This window comes from Pristiophorus japonicus, chromosome 2 (assembly GCF_044704955.1).
Source record: "Pristiophorus japonicus isolate sPriJap1 chromosome 2, sPriJap1.hap1, whole genome shotgun sequence".
Lineage (NCBI taxonomy): Eukaryota > Metazoa > Chordata > Chondrichthyes > Pristiophoridae > Pristiophorus > Pristiophorus japonicus.
The window spans coordinates 120,363,120-120,385,208 of record NC_091978.1 but is presented as its reverse complement, the minus strand read 5'-3'; the positions used below and the strand labels follow the sequence as shown (position 1 = coordinate 120,385,208).

The window sequence follows — 22,089 nt, the reverse complement described above, 5'->3', positions numbered from 1 at the left end:
GTTGAATTTAAATTATTTAACATATTTTATATAAAGTACATCAGAAAGGCATCAGAATGTTGTTGTATATTATATAAAACTCGAATCTGTCCAATCGCCATGTTGCTTTGTAGAAAAAAAAATGTTTGTTAGCTGGATGACTATAATGACTGATTTGGAATTGCCTTTATTTAGGAAATAATGGTGGGTTCAGAGTATCAAGCTGAAATTCCATCCAGTATATGCAAATATAAAGATGGTGATAAAGGTGAGACATGCTTTTGAAATTTTTTTTAAAAAACAATTCTATGCCTGCAGACAATTCAAGAGATAAATACTCTAATGGATCCTCCCTGGATCAGTGCTTTTTGTTGTAACTACCATCATTTATCTCTTAAGGAATGTTGGAGATCTATTTCAGGGAGACGTTATGCAGTGGGTGCACTGGGATAAAATCAGCTTTGGGAATCCCCTTTAATGATTCTGCTCCATGCTCCCAAGTCAAAGCTGTGTATTTTCCCCTTGCCCTCCTCCCCAAGTCCCCACAAGGTATCCGCTCACTGAAATGGTTTACAGAACATAGTTTGAGTATCCTATGAATGAAGATCGTTAGAAAGTAAGCTTCAAAAACTTGTTGGATTCTGAGTAGTAACTCGTAGTGAAGATAAATGCCCATCGTTACTTGCCCCACTTAAAGGGATATTCCCCTACCCAGACGCCAAATAAATTCCATTTTAATATATACTTCTGCAGCTACTGATCTCAATCACACCCTCACCTCCACCTTTGATACCCTTGTCCCCAAAAAACCCTTACTCTCTCCTAGCCTGGTCGTCCCCCTTGATACAGCCCGATCTTAACCCCCTTTAGTCCAAGGGATGCAAATTTGAATGTTTATGACACAACTGGTTCAACCATTCATCGACCGATCTGACTGGACTACATCAGGCACTACCCTGCTCTCTGCCAAAACTGCTCACTATTCTGGAATCCAAATATAACACTCTGCTTTTCTCCACTACCAGCCGTCCCTTTACACCTCTTTTCCTGGCCCCCGCCATTGTTGCTTCTAACAAGTGAGAGGAGCTCATGCATTTATTTATCAATGTTTTTGACCATCTGTTCAGCTGCCTCTGCTGCATCCTTCCCTTCCCCATGCCTACCAAGCCAAACTTCTCCCAAGGTTCCCCCAGCTTTGAACCTGCATCTTTCTCTAGTTTCTCTCCTACCTTCCCTCATGCCCTCTCCAAACTCATCTTGTCCATGAGACATGCCCACTAAACTGACCATCCAGCTTTCCTTCCTGACCGCCATGCTAGCTGATTGTGTCTCTTCAGGTACTGTCCCACTCCCTCTCAAATTTGCCGTGATCACCCCCTTCCTCAAAAAGAAGCCCATCATTGATCCCTCTCTCCTCGCAAACTATTACATTCATCTCCAGCCTCCCTTTTTCTCTCTTCCTTGAACCTGTTGCCACCAATCCAAATCCATGCCCACCTTTCTTGCAACTCCATGTTTAAGCCTCTAAGTTTCCACCCCTCCCACAGCACTGCAACGGCCCTAAACTAAGTCACAAATGACATCCTATGTGACTGTAACCATGGTGCACTATCCTTCCTCATCCTTTCTTAACCTGTCTGCAGCCTTTGACACGGTTGATCATCCTCCTCTAATGCCTCTTGTGTTGTCCAGCTGAATGGTACTACCCTCGCTTGGCTCTACTCTTGCCTATCCAGTGGTAGTCGGAGAGCTATCTTTGGTATCCCCCAAAGATCTATTCTTGGCCTACTCCTATTTCTCATCTGCATGCTGCCCCTTGGCGACATAATCTGAAACCACTATCCTGTACGCTGATAATACCCAGCTGTACCTCAACACCACCTCTCTCGACCCCTCCACTGCATCTGTGTTGTCAAATTGCTTGTCTGGTATCCAATCTTGGATGAGCCAAAATTTCTTCCAATTAAACATTGGGAAGGCCAAAGCCATTGCCTTCTGTCCTTGCCACAAACTCTGTTCCCTATCTACTGATTCCATCCCCCTTCCTGGCCACTGCCTTGGGCTGAACCAGACTGATCGCTACCTCAGTGTCCTATTTGACACAGAGCTGAACTTCTGAACCTATATCCTCTCCATTTCCAAGACTGCCTACTTCCACCTCCGTAATATTGCTCGTCTGTGCCCCTGCCTCAGCCCATCTGCCTCATCCATGCTTTTGTTGCCTCCAGACTCAACTATTTCAATGCTCTGCTGGCTGGCCTCCCATATTCCACTCTCCCATCTTCCATTCTCAAAACTTCGGCTCATCCAAAACTCTGCCGACTGTATCCTAGCTCACACCAAGTCCTGTTCACCCATCAACCCTGTGCCTACATCAGCTCCCTGTCCCCAAAAGCCATGATTTTAGTATTCTCTTCCTCGTGTTCAGATAACTCCATGGCCTCATCCTTCCTATATCTGTAATCTTCACGAGCTCTACAATCCTCCCAAGAACTCTGTTCCTCCAATTCAGGCCTCTTGTCCAACCCCTACTTTCTTCATCCCAGCATTGGCGGCCGTGCCTTCAGCTGTCTAGTCCCCAAGTTCTGGAATTCCCTCCCTGAACCTCTGTCTCTTCAACCTCTCCTTTTAAGACACTTCTTTAAAATCTTCCTCTTTCACCAAGCCTTTGGTCTCCTCGCCGAATGTCTCCCCCTTTTGGCTCGGCCAGTTTTTGTCTGCATAAGGCTCCAGTGAAATACCTTGGGACATTTTACTACATTAAAGATGCTTTATTAAATCCAAGTTCTTGTATATTTAAGATATTCTTCCAGTTTCTAGCACTAATTTTCATAATGGCATCTGTATTTTTTTAAATCACTTGATGGCAGATGTATAATACTGGCTGAAATGTATGAAAATCTATTTTATTGTGTAGAATTGCCATTAGCACGCAGAAGATCCTTTTTTAATAGTTGGTAAAAATCCATTTTATGATATATAAACAAAAAGCCTTAACATGATATTTCTCTCATGCCCTGTGTAATTCTGAAAGTACTGTAGTCACAGCAGGGTGTCCTCTATCCAAAAAGGTTAATGAGTGCAATCAGTAAGTAGGAAAACATTTATTTTGGAATTTTGATTTCATACATTGGAAATGCTGAAAGGAAAATTTCTAGTAGCTCGATACTGGAGGAGTATTTTGTGTGCATTAAGTGAAAGCTGTTTAGAGCTTTTATAAACAGATTAAACCTTATGCTCAACATATTTTGCTTTCTTACATTTTTAACTGCATGTTGTGTTTGAATATATTTGTTTTAATAAAGCTTGTTAAGTTACTGTAACCCATACTTTATTTCTAGTCTATGAAAATGAGGACCAGCTACTTTGGACTCCCTATTTGCTTCCTGAAAGTACGGTAAAGGAATTCCTGCATGAAGCAGCTAAGAGATCTGCAGATGAGAAAGGTGTTGGTGGTATACCTGAAGGGACGCATGTAAGGGACAATGAACAGGTGATTATTTACTGAATTACAGAATTGATACATAACTGGTTAACATTTCACCATGATTATTCACTCAAACAAGCAGGATTGGGAGCTTGGTATTCCTGGCTGCAAGGAAAGATGGGGAAGAAAAAACAGGGGTGAGGTAGCAGTATCTAAGATACTGCACTGGAACGGTATGATGTACTTGAGGGTTCAAAGACAGATTCTTTTAGAATTTACGAACAATAGAGGAGCTATTGTGCTGCTGGGTGTATACTATAGATCACCAAATAGTGGAAGGAGATAGAGGAGCAACTTTCAGAATAATGCACGAACTATAGTGTGATAATAGGGGACTTTAATTATTGTAATATCGACTAAGAAAATAACAAGCATTAAAGGGCAAAGAAGGGGAGGCATTCTTGAAATGTATACAAGAGAACATTCTTGATTATGTTTCCAGCCCAGCAAGGAAAGAAGCGGTGCTGGATCTGGTACTGTGACATAAAGAGGGACAAGTGGAGCATATTTCAGTGGGGGAGCATTTGGGAAACAGTGATCACAATATAATTAAGTTTAGAGTAGTTATGGAAAAGTGCAAGTAACAATCAAATGTGAAAATGCTCAACTGGCAGAGGGCTAATTTCAGTGAATTGAAAGATGATCTGGCCCAGGTGGATTGGAACCAAAGATTGGCTGGTATAATGGTAAATGAGCAATGGGTGGCCTTCAAAGAGAAGATAATTCGTGTATAGACTAGACGCTTTCTCATGAGGAGGAAAGGAAGGGCATCCAAAGCTCGAGCTCCCTGGATGACTAAAAATATAGAGATTAAAATGAGACAAAAAAAGGAAGCTTTTAATAAATGTCAGGCTCACAATACAGTCGAGAACCAAGCTGAATACAGAAAGTACAGAGAAGTGAAAAAGACAAGGAGCAAAGAGAGTATATGAGATTAGATTAGCTGGTCACATAAAAGGGATCCTCAAAATCATTTTATAAACACAAATAGCGAAAGAGTAATCAAAAGTAGTGGTGGGCTGGTTAAGGAACAAAATGGAGATGATATTCTTGGAGCAGAGGGTATAGCTGAGGTACGAAAAATGAATTCTTGACCACGGTCTACACTAAAGAAGAGGATGTTGCCAAAATGAAAGTAAAGGAGGAGATAGTAGAGAAATGTAATAGGATAAAAATAAAGAGGAGATGCATAAAATGTTGGCAGTCCTAGAGTAGAAAAGTCACATGGTCTGGATGGGACCTAGAATACTGAGGGAAGGGTGGAAATTGTAACAGTTCTGGCCACAACCTACCAATTCTCCTTTGATAGGGGAGTGGAGGATTGCAAATGTTACACCCCAGTTTATAAAAGGGGAGAGGGATAAACCCTGCAACTACAGGCCAGTCAACCTAACATAGGTAGTAGGGAAACTTTGAGACAATAATAGGAGACAAAATTGTCATTTGGAAAAATATAGGTTAATAAATGCACAGATTTGTTCAAGGTAAATCGTGTATTGACTAACTTGATTGAGTTCTTTGAAGTAACGGAGAGGGTCGATGAAGGTAGTAAGGTTGTTGCGTATATGGACTTGCAAAAATTTTGATAAAGTACCACATAATAGACTTGGCAAAATTAAAGCCCTTGTGATTAAAGGGGCAGTGGTGATGTGGATATGAAATTGGTTACGAGACAGAAAGCAGAGAGTAGTGATGAATAGTTTTTTTAGACTTGAGGGAAGTATACAGTGGTGTCCCCAGGGGTCAGTACTGGTACCACTGCTCTTTTTGATCCATTAATAAAATGGACTTGAGTATTCAGGGCAAAATTTCAAAGTTTGCAGATGACATGAAACTTATAAATGCAGCAAACAGTGAAAAGGGCAGCAAAGGACTTCAGGAGGACAGAAACAGACTTGTGAAATCGGCAGGCAAGCCCCAGGTGGGCAGAGGAAACGTTTCAAGGACACCCTCAAAGCCTCCTTGATAAAATGCAACACCCCCACTGACACCTGGGAGTCCTGGCCAAAGACTGCCCTAAGTGGAGGAAGAGCATCTGGGAGGGCGCTGAGCGCCTCGAGTCTCGAGTCTCGACGCTGAGAGCATGCAGAAAACAAGCGCCGACAGCGGAAGGAGTGTGCGCCAAACCAGTCCCTCCCACCCACCCTTTCCTTTAACGACTGTCTGTCCCACCTGTGACAGACTAATTCTCGTATTGAACTGTTCAGTCACCTAAGAACTCAGAGTGGAAGCAAGTCTTCCTCGATTTCGAGGGACTGCCTATGATGATGGTGAAAGGGGCAGACACATGGCAGAAGTGTGCAGTGATGCATTTTGGTGGGAAGAATGAAGAAAGACTATGAACTAAAGGTTATAATTCTAATAGGGGTGCAGGAACAGAGGCCTGAAGATTTATGTATACAAACCTTTGAAGGTGACAGGTCAAGTTGAGATGGCTGTTTTAAAAAAAAAAAAAAAAATCATACAGGATCATTGGTACTGCCACCAGTACTGGAGAAAGAGGGAGCTATGTTGTCAGAATGGGCTCCACTTAAACAGGGCTGGGACTAGTATCCTTGCGAATCAAATAACTAGGGTTGTAGATAGGGCATTAAAGTACAAAAGGGGTAGCAGGTGTTGGGTGAGGGAAAATTTAGAAATCTAAAGAGAAAGGTCAAGGCAATAGAGCAGTGTAGCGATTTGGGTAAAAATAAGCAATGAGTGAGAAAGGGAGAGAGAGTTTTAACGGTAGCAGTGCAGCAGAGAAAAAGGCCGAAGTAGGGAATAATGGTAAAAAAATTAAATTAAAGGCTCTTTATCTGAATGGGGGCGCAGTCCAGGAGTTGTGGGCCAGGAGGAGCAGAAATGTTTCCTCCAGGCCCAACAAGCTAACGCCGTCAACCCCCTAACTGCACGATCGCCCCGATCAGGAAGACCAATGGTATCTTGGCCTTTATTGCAAAGGGGATGGAGTATAAAAGCAGGGAAGTCCGGCTAAAGCTATACAAGGTATTGGTGAGGCCACACCTGGAATACAGCGTGCAGTTTTGGTTTCCATATTTACGAAAGGATATACTTGCCTTGGAGGCAGTTCAGAGAAGGTTCACTAGATTGATTCCTGAGATGAGGGGGTTGACTTTTGAGGAAAGGTTGAGTAGGTTGGGCCTCGACTCATTGGAATTCAGAAGAATGAGAGGTGATCTTATCGAAATGTATAAGATTATGAGGGGGCTTGACGAGGTGGATGCAGAGAGGATGTTTCCACTGATGGGGGAGACTAGAACTCGAGGGCATGATCTTAGAATAAGGGGCCGCCCATTTAAAACTGAGATGAGAAATTTCTTCTCTGAGGGTTATAATCTGTGGAATTCACTGCCTCAGAGAGCTGTGGAAGCTGGGACATTGAATAAATTTAAGACAGAAATAGACAGTTTCTTAAACGATAAGGGAATAAGGGGTTTATGGGGAGCGTGCGGGGAAGTGGAGCTGAGTGCATGATCGGATCAGCCATGATCTTATTGAATGGCGGAGCAGGCTCGAGAGGCCACATGGCCTGCTCCTGTTCATATTTCTTATGTTCTTATGTTCAGTTATGTATTGATCTTTGAGAAGTTAAGAAGTGAATGGCAGGGCAGGTATGTCCAATATATAATCATTCTTGACCCATGGAGTTTAGAACCAGCATCCTCAACTATTTACAATCTATATCAGGATAAATGGGTCATTTTCCGGTTGGCAAACAGTGACTAGTGGGGTGCTGCAGGGATCAGTGCTGGGTCCTCAACTATTTACAATCTATATTAATGACTTGGATGAAGGGACCTAGTGTAATGTAGCCAAGTTTACTGATGATACAAAGGTGGGTGGGAATGCAAATTGTGAAGAGGACACAAAAAATCTGCAAAGGGATATAGACAGGCTATGTGAGTGGGCAAAAATTTGGCAGATGGAGTATAATGTGGGAAAATGTGAGGTTATCCACTTTGGCAGAAAAAATAGAAAAGCAGATTATAATTTAAATGGAGAAAAATTGCAAAGTGCTGCAGTACAGAGGGAGGGACCTGGGGGTCCTTGTGCATGAAACACAAAAAGTTAGTATGCAGATACAGCAAGTAATCAGGAAGACAAATGGAGTGTTGGCCTTTATGGCAAGGGGGATAGAGGAGAAAAGCAGAGAAGTCCTGCTATAACTGTACAGGGTATTGGTGAGGCCACACCTAGAGTACTGCGTATAGTTTTGGTCTCCGTATTTAAGAAAGGATATACTTGCATTGGAGGCTGTTCAGAGTAGGTTCACCAGGTTGATTCCAGAGATGAGGGGGTTGACTTATGAAGGTAGGTTGGGCCTATACTCATTGGAGTTCAGAAGAATGAGCGGTGATCTTAGCGAAACATATAAGATAATGAGGAGGTCGTAGAGGAGGTGGATGCAGAGAGGATATTTCCCACTCATCTGGCAAACTAAAACCAGGGGACAGTTTCAGAATAAAGGGCCACCCATTTAAAACTGAGATGAGGAGAAATTTCTTCTTGGAGGGTTGTAAATCATGGAATTCTCTGCCTCAGAGAACAGTGGAGGCTGAGTCATTGAATATATTTCGGGTGGAGATAGACAGATTTTTGAATGATAAGGGAATAAAGGGTTATGGGGTACGGGCAGGGAAGTGGAGCTGAGTCCATGATCAGATCAGCCATGATCTTATTAAATGGCGGAGCAGACTCAAGGAGCCAAATGACCTACTCCTAGCTCTTAGGTTTTTATGTCCCCATCCATCATGAACAGTGGAACACCCAGTGGGTAGGTCAGTGTACCTCATTTCAAAGGAACATAGGAATTGCTAGATGAAAAAAGACCAGCGTCCATCTACCATCCTGGCAGTCGCATGATACAATGAGTTGTTGAGTAATTATAGCAATTGATCTCAATTAGCCTATAACAAACCGAGACTCGAGGAAAACTCCAATGGTGGAGAGCTTTGGGAACCAAGGGTCACTTTTACTTTTATCCTCTCACATTTAATACACTTAGCACGTGTTATATCTCAAATTACTCGTACTGTATTTCAAACGTTATATTCAAAAAGAAATCTATCTTAATTTACATTTGAATGAGTAACCGGCTTCTGAGTCAAAACCACTTTGTGTTCTGAAACTTACTGCCTTCCGATGCTAACAGGAGTGTGGATAGTAAGACTGACACAAAATTACTGCCAAGGCAGAGAAAATGTTTTTTTTTTAAAACACTACAAACAATTTATTACCTGCTGGAGTGAGATGCCACAGCTTCATTGTTCACTTTCTGAGCCTCCAAGGTTGAATGTCACATCTGGACCATAAATCATATTGTTAACTGGATCCTGTACAATATTATTTACCAGCCCTGAATAGCTGCGGTGGGAATAATTCGCAATAACATCTCAAGTCCACTAATTTCAGGATCACCATTTATATCAATGGGGCACCTCAAGGCGAGAAATGTGTTTTATCTGCCTTAGCAATGCTAGCGGCGCAAATCGTTCAGCAATTTGCTGGTGTTCAGAACTCATGACATATCCCTAAATTTCTGCATTTTTAATGAATTAAGAATGGCGAGTACCATTACTGTGTAATTCTACTGACCCGACATCCCAACAATTTCTGTCCTATTTTCAAATTGAAGTTCATGAGTGACTTAAGTGTGTTGTCGAGTATTGACCTTCAGTCATTTGAAGTATCTAATATATTCTTAACTATCCTTTAATCTCTTGATTGCAGTACTTGGAGAAGAATATGCTCTTCCCCATTCCTCCCCTGATGCATGTGTTCCCAAAGTGTGTTTTGCTTTGAGCTAGTTTTTGGATAAAGGATGCCTTCATTGTGTTTCCTCAAATGGTCATGGAAATATAGGGCTAGACATTCCACTTCACATCGCCCATCTAAGGCCCATCTATTGCCCAAAACTGACCTCTATCACCCATTTTGAGCAAAAAGTGAAAACTAGGCCCAAAACATCGCCGGAAAAATAGGCCCCCAAGTTTCCACTTAAATCACCGAGATGATCGCCCACACAAGGCCCATCCCAAGTTTCGGCACCTAGCATGCACTTCGCTGGGCCGATGCAAGGCCCAAAAGAGTGCTTAAAAATAGTTGCTTTTTCAGGGCCTTGGAGAAAGAAATGTGCACTGCGGACGTCATTTTTAGCTTCTGAGGAAGGGTGGAGAATTAGTTCGGAGTCATTTAGAGAGTAAAATTGAAGCAAATTGTACTCAGAAATTTGGGACATGGAATATAAATAGGTATGATCAACTTGTTTATGCTAAATAGATCTCATATTGGAATTATTTTGTAAATAGCTTTTACATAGTGAAGTTATTTAATGATCTTGTTGGAACAGGCGGGAGAGGACGCGGGCGAGGAGATAGGGGAGCTGAATCAGCATGGCGATCTAGCACCGGTACCACCATACCCTTCCCGAAGACCAGTGGCAGTTACACGGCCGCTAAGCTTATGCGTCAGCAGCTCATTGATGAACGCTTCGCATGAACTATAATTGTTGATATTCAAACATTCAAATACAGTTACGTTTAAACAAAAGTTTCATTTCCGTGGGGAAACAGAATAAACAAACAAATATGCATGAAAAACCGTACGTTGTAAAACTTGTGTAACTAAGAGAGAAGGTACAAAAGTTGTAGAAAATTTTTTTTTTATTCAGAAACAGTTTTTTTAAAGAACTAATGAACAACACCCTCCCCCCAACCCCACACCCCCGCACCAACCCACCCTTCCCTCAAAATCCCCAAAACGTTAGAAGAAATTGAACATTTTAAAGAACAAGTGGCCATTTAAGTCATGCTAACAAGTGGCCATTTCAGAAACAATGAAAAGTGAACCGTTGAGTAATAACAAGTGGCCAATTTAGTAACAATAACAAGAGATTAATAAAGTGATAATAACAAGTAAACATTTTAAAACAAGTGAACAATTGAGTACACTTCCCCCCCCCTCCCTACCTGCGGCCACGTTTCCCTCCAGATCCTGTCCCACCCAGTGTTCACACCCCACCCGCCTGTTTTGGTCTCCGCAGACCGACACCAAGACGTCGTGCAGAGTGGGACGGCAAGACTTCCTGCCGTGGTGGAGGTAACCAAGCAGAAGCCTCGGGCTCTACTTCCGAGTTAGGGGAACTATGTCCTCCGTACTCGCTTGTGTGCTTAGGGTCTCGCTCTGTGAGCGGACGCAACATCTTGGGGTGCAGCGCGTGTCCAGCCAGCCACGCGTGCCGTAGGGCATTTGTTGCGGCTGTCTGCTCCCTGATCGCCTCCAACGTCTCCCGAGCAGTCTGTGACTGCTCAGAAGACCAGCTGGAGAAGCGCGAGCAGAACTCGCTCCAGGATGTGGAGAACTGGCTCCAATTGTTTGAGAAACCTGCGAACCCCTGGAACCCCGCGACCGTCTCCCTGCACAGAGAAAGTAAGCTCTCCGTCTGGTCCTCCGTGGCAGGCGAGTGCACATCACGCTAATCGGACTACCGTGGGGTCGGCGTCTGCAATGTCATGTGCCTTGGCGTCATCACCTGCACACCGATTGGTCCCGGTGCTTCATCTGTCTCAAAAGAGATGGCCGCCAGGTTGTTCTCTCCCCCCCGCCCCCCCAAAAAAATCTCCTGTTCTGCTTCCTCCTCCTTCTCCTCTTCCTGCTCTTGCATAGCCGCAGCAGGAGTCTGCAATGGCTCCTCCTCTGGCTCTTCCTCCTGGGAGTGTCCCGATTGGTCCGTTGACTCCATCAGTACTTGTTGATCTTTGAAAGACAAATGGAAGTTATAAACAACATTTAACAATTCAAATCAATTCATCTCAATTAAGAACTCAAAACATTACCATTAGCCCATATGCACAAGCGGTCACCAGGCCTAACATGACCTCATTTGAAGATCAGTTATATCTCAAAATAAAGTATCATTGCATAGGATTACCCGCGTAACAAATATTTACTATTGATTCACACATTGCACAATGCACAGTTCTCATTACTCACGTGACTCTCTGGTAGGTTCGGCCACACCGCGGATTGTGACCGAACGGCTTTCTGGCCCCACCAAGGCCACTGCAAGCTCCTCGTAAGCATTGAGCAACTGCAGCATGGCACAGCCCCCGCCCGTCCTGCGTTGCTCTCGCTGGTTGATGGAAATCTTCTTCTGTAATAGTTAAGGTAACATTGCACGGCATAAGCAGATAGATTTGGCAATTAACATTTAGGACTGAAAATTTGTAAGTTCAATTTCAAGTTTGCAATACATTGCATAGGAAGATATTTCATACTGTAACATTCAAATTTATGTTGCGGTGCATAAATGTAATCATTTAATCCTAATTTAGTTACTTAGTCATGCTTAAAGATTACGATATAACATTGTAGATTCTAATTAGATTTTCCATACAACATTACATAATAAATATGGATGATTTCAAATTTAAATTTCAACTCACTCTTGCAGCTGCCAGTAGACTGTTCCATCTTTTCCGGCACTGGTCCGGTGTCTGGGCTTCATTTGATGCCAACGTGACCATGTCGGCAATCTCTGCCCAAATCCTCCGATATGCACGGGGTGGAGGTTTCCTATGCCCACTCCATGTCAGATCCTCCCACCTCGCGCTTACACAATTCACCAGGGACTCATTTGTCTCTTCGCTGAACGGTTTGCCCTTCTCTTTCCTGCAGCTCCCTCCATTCTTTAAATTTATCTGTTTTTTCAGTAGCTTAAGATAACCTGCTTCCTTTTTCTCTCTCTCTCTCTCTCTCTCTCTCTCTCTCTCTCTCTCTCTCTCTCTCTCTCTCTCTCTCTCTCTCTCTCTCTCACCCACACACAGTTTCTGAGCATGTGTGAAGACCCTTGACCTCTCAAAAAACGGGAAGGAGCATCAACCTGCACATGCGCAGTAATGCGTTGCTAGGGAAGCTTTTTTTTTTCATTCACTTCCGTTTTCTTTGGGTGATCATGAGATCGCCGAGAAATCACATCGTCCATTTGACATCGCTGGGCTAAGGCTGAGTGGAAAATCGCCAAAAAAAATGGGCCTTGAGCCGGCAATCAGCACGGGTGATACGTCCTGCATCGCTGGAACAAGGCCCATTTTTTTCGGCCTTAGCCACCAAGTAGAAAGTCTAGCCCATGTTTTTCTGACTAATCCTGTAATGCTACAAATCCTGAATTTGACCAGAATCATTCTTGGATCTGAAAAATACAATTGCATACCAATATATTTGCACGTCTTAAGTGTAATATTGCAAAGTTTATTCCTGCTTCTAAATACTATGGGGTTGAATTTCTGTTTGTGCTGTTTCTCTGGGGTGTTTCCACATCTCTTCTGCCAAGCTCATGGTGCCCAATTGGGAGAACCCCCACTAAAATTCAACTGTAATGAATCCAAGCACAATGTAAGGAGAGTATTTTTTCTGTAAAATAACTCTTCCCTTTCTTCTCCTTTCCCTCACCCTACCTCGTCAAAAAAAGCTATTGTGGTGGCTATTTAAAATGTCGTACATCTTGCCCTCCTCCACAGAAACTCAATATTTCAGGTTTTTGACTTGGCAAAAGCTGACAATCAACTGACTAGCAATGGGACCAGTTAGTGAGCAGGTCCTTTTGAAATTACAGATCAAGATCATTTGCTCTCCTATATTTAAGGCATCTGAGACAGGTAACTAGTTTCGATGGAAGAGACAGTATGCTAAATGTTAAATGGCTATGTGAAAGTGTTCACTGTCACCATCTTCTTTCTTTAATAAATGCTAAATTTTACAATCTGTTTCTTAATTATACCGTTCCAGGAAATTAACTTGGCACATGGTTGAGGATGGATTGTGAAAGATGCAAGTTAAAATAGTCATACCAAATCTTAGAGCATCTCCGTCTGCATCACAATTCCAGAAACCCTTCTGTTACTTCGAGTTATTTTAGATCTGTCTATCTGCAGAAAATTTGAAATCACTGCTGGTGTGGTGGGAACAGTCCTAGCTTTCAAATGGGAATTGGATAAATACTTGAAGGAGAAAAAAATTTCATGGAGATGAAGAAAGAGCGGGGGTCGGGGGGGTGGGGCGGAGAAGAGTGGGACTAACCAAATTGCTCTTAAGAGCTGGCGCAGACTCAATGGGCCGAATGGCTTCCTGTGCTGTACTATTCTAGGATTCTATATTCTGTGAAGCATATTATTTTTAAACTTTAAAAATTGTATTTACCAGATTTTGAGTCTTGAAAATGGCCAGGTTGTTCCTTATCTACATGATATATGATGTTGATTAAGACCATCCATTCAGCTCCCTCTGTTGCTTCCCCCCTCTTTTCCCCCCCCCCCCCCCATTCTCCTTGCCCACCAAGCCAAGGGTCCCTTGTGCCCTCGACATGAATATGCATCTTTCTCCAGTTTCTCTCCTCTTTCCCTTCATGCCCTTCCTTCTGTTGTCCAGCTTAGCGGGACTGCCCTCGGTTGCTTCAATTCTTAGCTACCCAATTGTAGCCAGAGCATCTCCAGCAATGTCTTCTCATCCCTGCACCATTGCCTCCGGAATCTCCCACGGGTCTGTTCTTGCTCCCTCTTACTCATCTACATGCCGCCTATTAGCGACATCATCCAAAGACGGGGTCAGATTTTTTGTAAAAAAAAGACTTGCATTTATATAGCGCCTTTCATGACCACCGGACGTCCCAACGTGCTTTGCAGCCAATGAAGTCCTTTTTGAAGTATAGTCACTGTTGTAATGTAGGAAACGCAGCAGCCAATTTGCGCACAGCAAGCTTTCACAAACAATGGCCAGCTAATCTGTTTTAATGATGTTGATTGTCAGGTTCTACAAGTATGCTGATGACACCACTCTACATCTCCACTACAAAGGGAATCAAGGGATATAGGGATCAGGCGGGAAAGTGGAAGCGAGGTTGATGATTAGCCGTAATCTTATTGACTGGCAGAGCAGAGTATGGCCTACTGCTCCTATTTCTTATGATTTTATGTTCTTATGTATTTCTTTCGACCCCATCACCATCTCTGTTGTCAAATTTATTTTCCAATATCCAGTCTTGGATGAGCTGCAATTTCCTCCAGTGAAGATTGAAGCCATCGTCTTCAATTCCCACCACAAACTCCATATCCTCGCCACTGATTCCGTACTGTTTTTTGATTATTGGCTCAGACTGAACCAGACTGTTCGTAGTCTCGGTGCCCCATTTGACCCCAGCTGAACTTCTGGCCCATTATACACTCCATCAGAAAGGAGGCCGACTTCTATCTCTTGTGTTGTCCATCTGCGGCCCTATCTCAGCCCATCTGAAACCTTCCTCCATGCCTTTGTCACCTCCAGATTCAATTATTCCAGTGCTTTCCTGGCTGGCCTCCCAGTCTCCCCCCTCCGTGAACTTCAGCTCATCCATAGCTCTGCTGCCTGTATCCTATTCCCTCATTGTTCTGCTTACTCATCATCCCTCACCTTGCTGATCGACATAACTACTGATGCCTCAGATCTAAACATCTCATCGGTCCCTTCATGAAAATACGACACTGCTATTTCATTAACATTAAAACTTTGAGGCACATTTTGTGGAAACCAACAAAAAAGCTTCCTGTTGAGATATCAACTTTTAAAATAATTAATGTTTTTAATTTTACTAGTTTTCTCTCTCCCTATCTTTAAGGGGTACAGTTCAATGAGTGCTGGTCAGCCTCCTGTTCTTCATCCAAGAGGCTACAATTCATGTCTCAGCCTCGATTGCAAGTGTTGGCAGATCTTTTAACTGCAGAGAGTATCACAGTCAAGACCAATCCTGTTCCTGCTCTACTTTACACGTGTGCTATCTACCACTGGATAAATATCAGGAGTGGGGATCATGGCTAAATTTTCTCCTCACTAATCCAGCACCCCTACCAAAACTTCAACTGAAATTAGCTAATTCAGTACAAACTGGAGATGAAACCTGTGATCTATCTGGTCTCTCAGCAAGTTACCTTTTTTAGAAAGAAGAAAAGGCAGAGGTTTATGGGGTAGATTCTTGCCAAAGCAGATCTTTCACAAGCATTTGGAGTTTTCCCAGAACAATTTGATTTAACTTATTTTGACAAATTAAATGGAATCGACAAACCTTTTTGTTACAGGTTTTGTTTTCAAACTGGATCATAATTATACGCAATGGCACAAATGATATTAAGCTTCACATAGAATAACACTGCAGAATTTATTTTGTTGTATTTGAATTTAGTATTTCATTCAGTGAGTTTTTTCAGTAGTCCTTTAAACTGCACTTATGAAGAACGTGTGTACACATAATCAGAAAATAAGTATGTGAGGTGAACCAATTGTGTTAAGGAACTGAGTAATAATAGATGAATGAGTAGTACTCACAAATTATTTGACGCTTTGGTGGTGGAGGGGGGGAGAAAGAGGAAAATGTAAAACAAAATGTTGACTCTTTTAAGCAATGAAAAAAAAAGAAATTAAATATCTGAGGAATGTTTTAACGTGCCCTAGGTTGTGGGTGGAGAAGAGACACATTGGGCTCAAGTTTCGGACCCCCGCTAGAATGGCGCACATCGGAGAGGCCCACCTAATTTGTGCAACAGAAATTGCGCCTGATACTGAACTCGCGATTCTCCGATAGCCGTAGGCCCGTTTCCAGCTCGGCGCGGCGCAGCAGGAGCTGCTGGGGACGGAGCGACAGCCCTGCGCCAAAAACAGTGCCGGCAGCTGCGCGCATGCACAGTAGCTCCTGGCCCTCCCAGCGCAACCTGTCTCCGGGTGACGACCCTATCGCTGGTCGAAGGGACGTCACCCCTATCCCGGGTCGAGTGGCCTGACTGTCCTTACCTCTTCCGCGGTGGGGCCTGCCCGACCGGCATCTCGCTGGGGGCGGGCACCGCCCGAAGTCCTCCGCGGCGGCCCGGCATCTCCTGGGGGCGGGTCCGCCTGAAGTCCTCGTCATCGGCGGGGCCCTGGGTGGGGGGGGGGAGGGCTCCATCCCAGCAGGCTGTTGAAGGGCTCCCAGTGCTGCAGTAAGTGAGTAGAAACTTTACATTTTTTATTTATTGATTTTTAAAATTATTTTTTATTTTTTTTTGTTTGGTTTAATTGGTTGACTTATTGATTTATTTATCATTTATTATTGATGATGGCTCTTTATTTGTAAAAGTGAAGTGTTTAATGCTTATAAAATCCCCTAGCTTCCCTCTAACTCCTCCCCCCCCCCCCCCCCCCCCCCATCTCTTGTCCCTGCGTCTAATTTATAAAGTGTAGGCAAGGTTCTGGGCACTTAAGAAAACCAGCGCACATTGACAAATCTGTGCTGAAAGATGCCATTGTTTTTAAATCAAAGATTTTGGAGGCAGTCAAGAACACTCAAAATCAATAATAAAGTTCAACTTTTTTTACCTGTCGACGTAAAAGTGCAAATTTGTTGGATTTCAGAAGTTTTCTCTTTTTTACTCACTCACGCCACCATCGAACGTCTTGAAGCAGGGCTGGAGAGTCATAGCTTTGCCCTTGGGGAGAGAGAGAACTGCAAACCTTTCCTGCTGTCTTGAGCTTCTTTCAAAGGTTAAATTTAAGTATGGGGCCAATACTGACAATGCCATAGCTTGTGCGAGCTTTCTGCATCATGGTGCTACGTAGGAGACAATTGATTCAACTTCATCGCATCAGGAACATCAGAGCCCGTAGGATGCTGGGCAGGAGGCCTTACCCACCTCGGGTATATCCAGACAGGCATTCGTACCTCCATCTGAGTGATGCAGACTGTCAGAAGGCTGCGTTTCCACAAAGAAGTTGTACCTGAGATCTGCAACCTAGAGGCATCAGGAGGACTGCTTTGTCAGCTGAAGTGAAGGTTACAGCTGCACTTTCATTCTATGCCACCAGATCATTTCAAGGTACAACTGGGGATGTGTGCACCATCTCTCAACTTGCAACACGTCTGCATTCGCCAGGTGATGATTGCACTGTATGCGTGGAGGAATGGCTTCGTAAAGATCCCCATGACCGCCCAAGCAATCCATGACAGGGCTCTGGACTGCTCCAGGATTGCTGGCTTCCCAAAGGTACAGGGCTGCATGATTGTACCCACATCGCCTTGCTAGCACCTTTGAAGGATTCCGAAATGTACAGGAACAGAAAAGGTTTCCACTCCATTAATGTACTGCTCGTGTGTGACGACATGCATCATATCATATATGTCAGTCGATGCAAGATACCCTGGGAGCACCCATGATGTGTTCATCTTATGCAAGAGCGTTATATCTGCCATGTTTCAGCAGCAGCCAGAAGGGCAGAGCTGGCTACTGGGAGACAGTTTACGGCCTTGCCACCTGGCTCATGACGCCCCACACGTAATCCGGATGGAAGCTGACCATGAATATAACATGTTGCACATTGCAACGCGTAGCATCACAGAGAGGACCTGAGTATCTTGAAACCGCGTTTCCGATGCCTGGACCATTCCAGAGGCTACTTGCTGTACTCCCCTGAGATTGTCAGTCAGTTCACTGTTGTGTGATGCATGCTGCGTAACTTGGCCTTCATGGGGCAGCAGCACCTGGTAGTGGAAGACTCGCCTGCGGTGAGTGTGGCTGATGATTATGATGTGGAAGATGCAGATGAAGAGCAGGAGGGGGATGAGGCAGCCATGCAAGTGCCTGAGGCCAAAGCACGATGGTAGAGGAAGGCGGGCCATCGTGCTCCTTTAACGATTGCTCGAGCCTTGCACCAGCAGCTCATCCGTGAACACTTTACTGATGCCTGAGGGCTCAGCGACAACTATTCCACATGGACATGTTTACTGTTTGGAGCTGTTTTGTAATGTTGTGTTGTGTGAATGGAACATGATTCAGTTTTAATGTAAAATATATTTTATCCAAAAGTTTAACAAACAGTTCTTTTGTACTTAAAGTAAATTTTGATACAAGAATAATTTTATTTAAGATCACTTATAAACTTGTGAATTTACATAACTTAAAAAAACTTTTAATTTGAGAGCAGTTACAACAGTAACAACAATAATAATAACAGCAAGGAAAGGCTGCACCCACCCATCTCTCCTCCACCTTATTCTAAGACTGCCCGCTGCGCTTGGTTTGGACACTCCACCACCCCTGCCCACAGGCGGTGGCGCAGTGTTTCTGGGCTTGGTACCAAGCTTATTCTTTCTAACCTCCTCTGGTACTGCGCACCTCTTGAGGGGGAAAGGGGGGCCGTCAGGCGGCAAGTTGGAAGGCCTGGTGTGGGGGTGACGGTTGATTCTGTCAATGGGCGTGGGATCTGGCCGTGTTCCCTTATTGCAGCAGCTAACTCCACATGCGTCCCTCGTGCCCTGACAGTGTCAACGACCTACAACAGTCCCTCTCTCATGTTGAACAAAACTGTCTGAACTATCTCTGACATTCCCTCCCTCATGGCTACTATTCCCTCACTGATGGTCCAGGATATCGTTCCCATTTCTCGTATCATTGCTGTTACTTCTCCCGACAGTCTCCTCACTCACCCCACTGATGGTGTCCAGGAGTGATCGGGTAAGGTCGATGATCTCCGCACTCAATTACATCATCTGAACCACATCTGTTAGATCCTGCACCTCATGAGAACGCGGTTGAGCTCTCCTTCCCCACCTCCCCACGGGTGTGCCTCACTGCACCCCACCACTGGGATCCGCAACCTCGGAAGGTGGGGCCCTAGGTGTGCCTTGCTGCACCACACCACTGGGCCCCGCAACCTCGGAAGGTGTGAAACCATGGAATGTCTCTCCAACACTCCAAGCACTCGTGACGGAAGCGGTGGTCACCGCAATGAGTCAGTACAACAGTGGGAGCTTCATCCAGCTCCATGCCCTCCCCCTCACCCCCATGTTCTTGGTCAGGAGGGTTGGATTGGAAGTTGTTTTCCTCTTCAGGCTCGTCTGCGTCTGAATCTTCTACATCAGGGTTGGCCTCAAGTTCTGCAAAATATAACAGAACACAGACAAATGGTTAGCAGCAGAGGAGAGGGCAGGGTGGGTGACATGAGTAGGCTCAAACATCGCAGGTCAGGCAGCAGGCTGATTTGATGGACCATAATGAATTTGCAGGACTTACCCTCTTCCTAGAATGTGGGCCCAGCTTGTGCGATACTGATTGCTTTTCTCCAGGCAGGACCCATCAGAGCAGCAACCCTCTCTTCCAAGGGTGTCAGTGAGTGCAGATTTGCTGGGCCTCCTCCTGTTCGAGTTTTTTCCCTTTTATTATGTGCCACCTTCCTCTGCAAAGATGAAAACCTAACTTTTTAAAGAGGGTGTCATTCTGCTGGGTGGGACATATACAGATAGTCACATATACAATTGCATTGAATAAATGAAAGTATTACTAACACTAACTACTTGACCACGGTCCTGCCACTTTTTACACTGGCCTCCATATCTCAGTCACCATTGCACAGTAATTTTCTGCAACTTGGTTCCAGCGTTTCTTCATTTCTTTGGGTGGAACTTCTAAGTGAGAACTGGCCATCCTACACTGGTTGTTGTGTAATGAGAGAGGATTAATTAGCAATCTTGTGCGAGACCCTTTGGGGAAGAGTGACCATAAGATGGTAGAATTCTTCATTTAAGATGGGGAGTGACGCAGTTAATTCAGAGACTAGGGTCCTAAACTTAAAGAAAGGTAATTTCGATGGTATGAGACGTGAATTGGCTAGGATAGACTGGTGAATGATACTTAGAGTTGATGGTGTATAGGCAATGGCAGACATTTAAATATCACATGGATGAACTTCAACAATTGTACATCCCTGTCTGGCGTAAAAATAAAACGGGGAAGGTGGCTCAGCCATGGTTAACAAGGGAAATTAGGGATAGTGCTAAATACAAGGAAGAGACATATAAATTGGCCAGAAAAAGCAGCAAACCTGAGAACTGGGAGAAATTTAGAATTCAGCAGAGGAGGACAAAGGGTTTAATTAGGAGGGGGGAAATAAGAGTATGAGAGTAAGCTTGCAGAGAACATAAAAGCTGACTGCAAAAGCTTCTATAAATATGTGAAGAGAAAAAGATTAGTGAAGACAAATGTAGGTCCCTTGCAGTCAGAATCAGGTGAATTTATAATGGGGAACCAAGAAATGGCAGACCAATTGAACAAGTACTTTGGTTCTGTCTTCACTAAGGAAAACACAAATAACCTTCCGGGTTAGGGGACCGAGGGTCTCGCGAGAAGGAGGAACTGAGGGAAATCCTTATTAGTCAGGAAATTGTGTTATGGAAATTGATGGGATTGAAGGCCGCTAAATCTCTAGGGACTGATAGTCTGCATCCCAGAGTACTTAAGGAAGTGGCCCGAGAAATAGTAGATGCATTGGTGGTCATTTTCCAACATTCTATAGACTGGATCAGTTCCTATGGATTGGAGGGTAGCTAATGTAACCCCACTTTTTTACAAAAAGGAGGGAGAGAGAAAATGGGAAATTATCGCCCGGTTAGCCTGACATCAGAAGTGGGGAAAATGTTAGAATCAATTATTAAAGATGTAATAGCGCATTTGGAAAGCAGTGACCGGATCGGTCCAAGTTAGCATGGATTTATGAAAGGGAAATCATGCTTGACAAATATTCTAGAATTTTTTGAGGATGTAACTAGTAGAGTGGATGTGGTGTATTTGAACTTTCAAAAGGCTTTTGACAAAGTCGCACACAAGAGATTAGTTTGCAAAATTAAAGCACATGGTATTGGGGGTAATGTATTGACGTGGATAGAGAACTGGTTGGCAGACAGGAAGCAAAAAGTAGAAATTAACAGGTCCTTTTCAGAATGGCAGGCAGTGACTAGAAGGGTACTGCAAGGTTTAGTGCTGGGACCCTAGCTATTTACAATATACATTAATGATTTAGACGAAGGAATTGAATGTAATATCTCCAAGTTTTGCAGATGACACTAAGCTGGGTGGCAGTGTGAGCTGTGAGGAGGATGCTAAGAGGCTGCAGGGTGACTTGGACAGGTTCGGTGAGTGGGCAAATGCATGGCAGATGCAGTCTAATGTAGATAAATGTGAGGTTATCCATTTTGGTGACAAAAACAGGAAGGCAGAATATTATCTGAATGGTGACAGATTAGGAAAAGGGGAGGTGCAACGAGACCTGGGTGTCATGGTACATCAGTCATTGAAAGTTGGCATGCAGGTACAGCAGACGGTGAAGAAGGCAAATGGCATGTTGGCCTTCATAGCGAGAGGATTTGAGTATCGGAGCAGGGAGGTCTTACTGCAGTTGTGCAGGGCCTTGGTGAGGCCACACCTTGAATACTGTGTACAGTTTTGATCTAATCTGAGGAAGGACATTCTTGCTATTGAGGGAGTGCAGCGAAGGTGCACCAGACTGATTCCAGGGATGGCTGAACTGACATATGATGATAGACTGGATTGACTGGGCTTATAGTCACTGGAGTTGAGAAGAATGAGGGGGGAATCTCATAGAAACATATAAAATTCTGACTGGATTGGACAAGTTAGATGCAGGAAGAATGTTCCCGATGTTGGGGAAGTCCAGAACCAGGGGTCACAGTCTTAAGGATAAGGGGTAAGCCATTTAGAACCGAGATGAGGAGAAATTGCTTCACTCAGAGAATTGTGAACCTGTGGAACTCTCTACCACAGAAAGTTGTTGAG

At 44.0% G+C, this 22,089-nt stretch overlaps 1 protein-coding gene across 7 annotated transcripts in view; it reads left to right on the top strand.

The window, feature by feature from the left end:
- Window positions 1–22,089, top strand: part of LOC139240521 (mesoderm induction early response protein 3-like) — a 92,212-nt gene that overhangs the window by 46,237 nt on the left and 23,886 nt on the right. For all 7 annotated transcript variants that reach the window (XM_070869103.1, XM_070869076.1, XM_070869089.1 and 4 more), the window contains 2 exons: window positions 175–247; window positions 3,321–3,472. In XM_070869103.1, coding sequence (XP_070725204.1) covers window positions 175–247; window positions 3,321–3,472 — 225 coding nt within the window. The remainder of the gene's footprint in view (window positions 1–174; window positions 248–3,320; window positions 3,473–22,089) is intronic.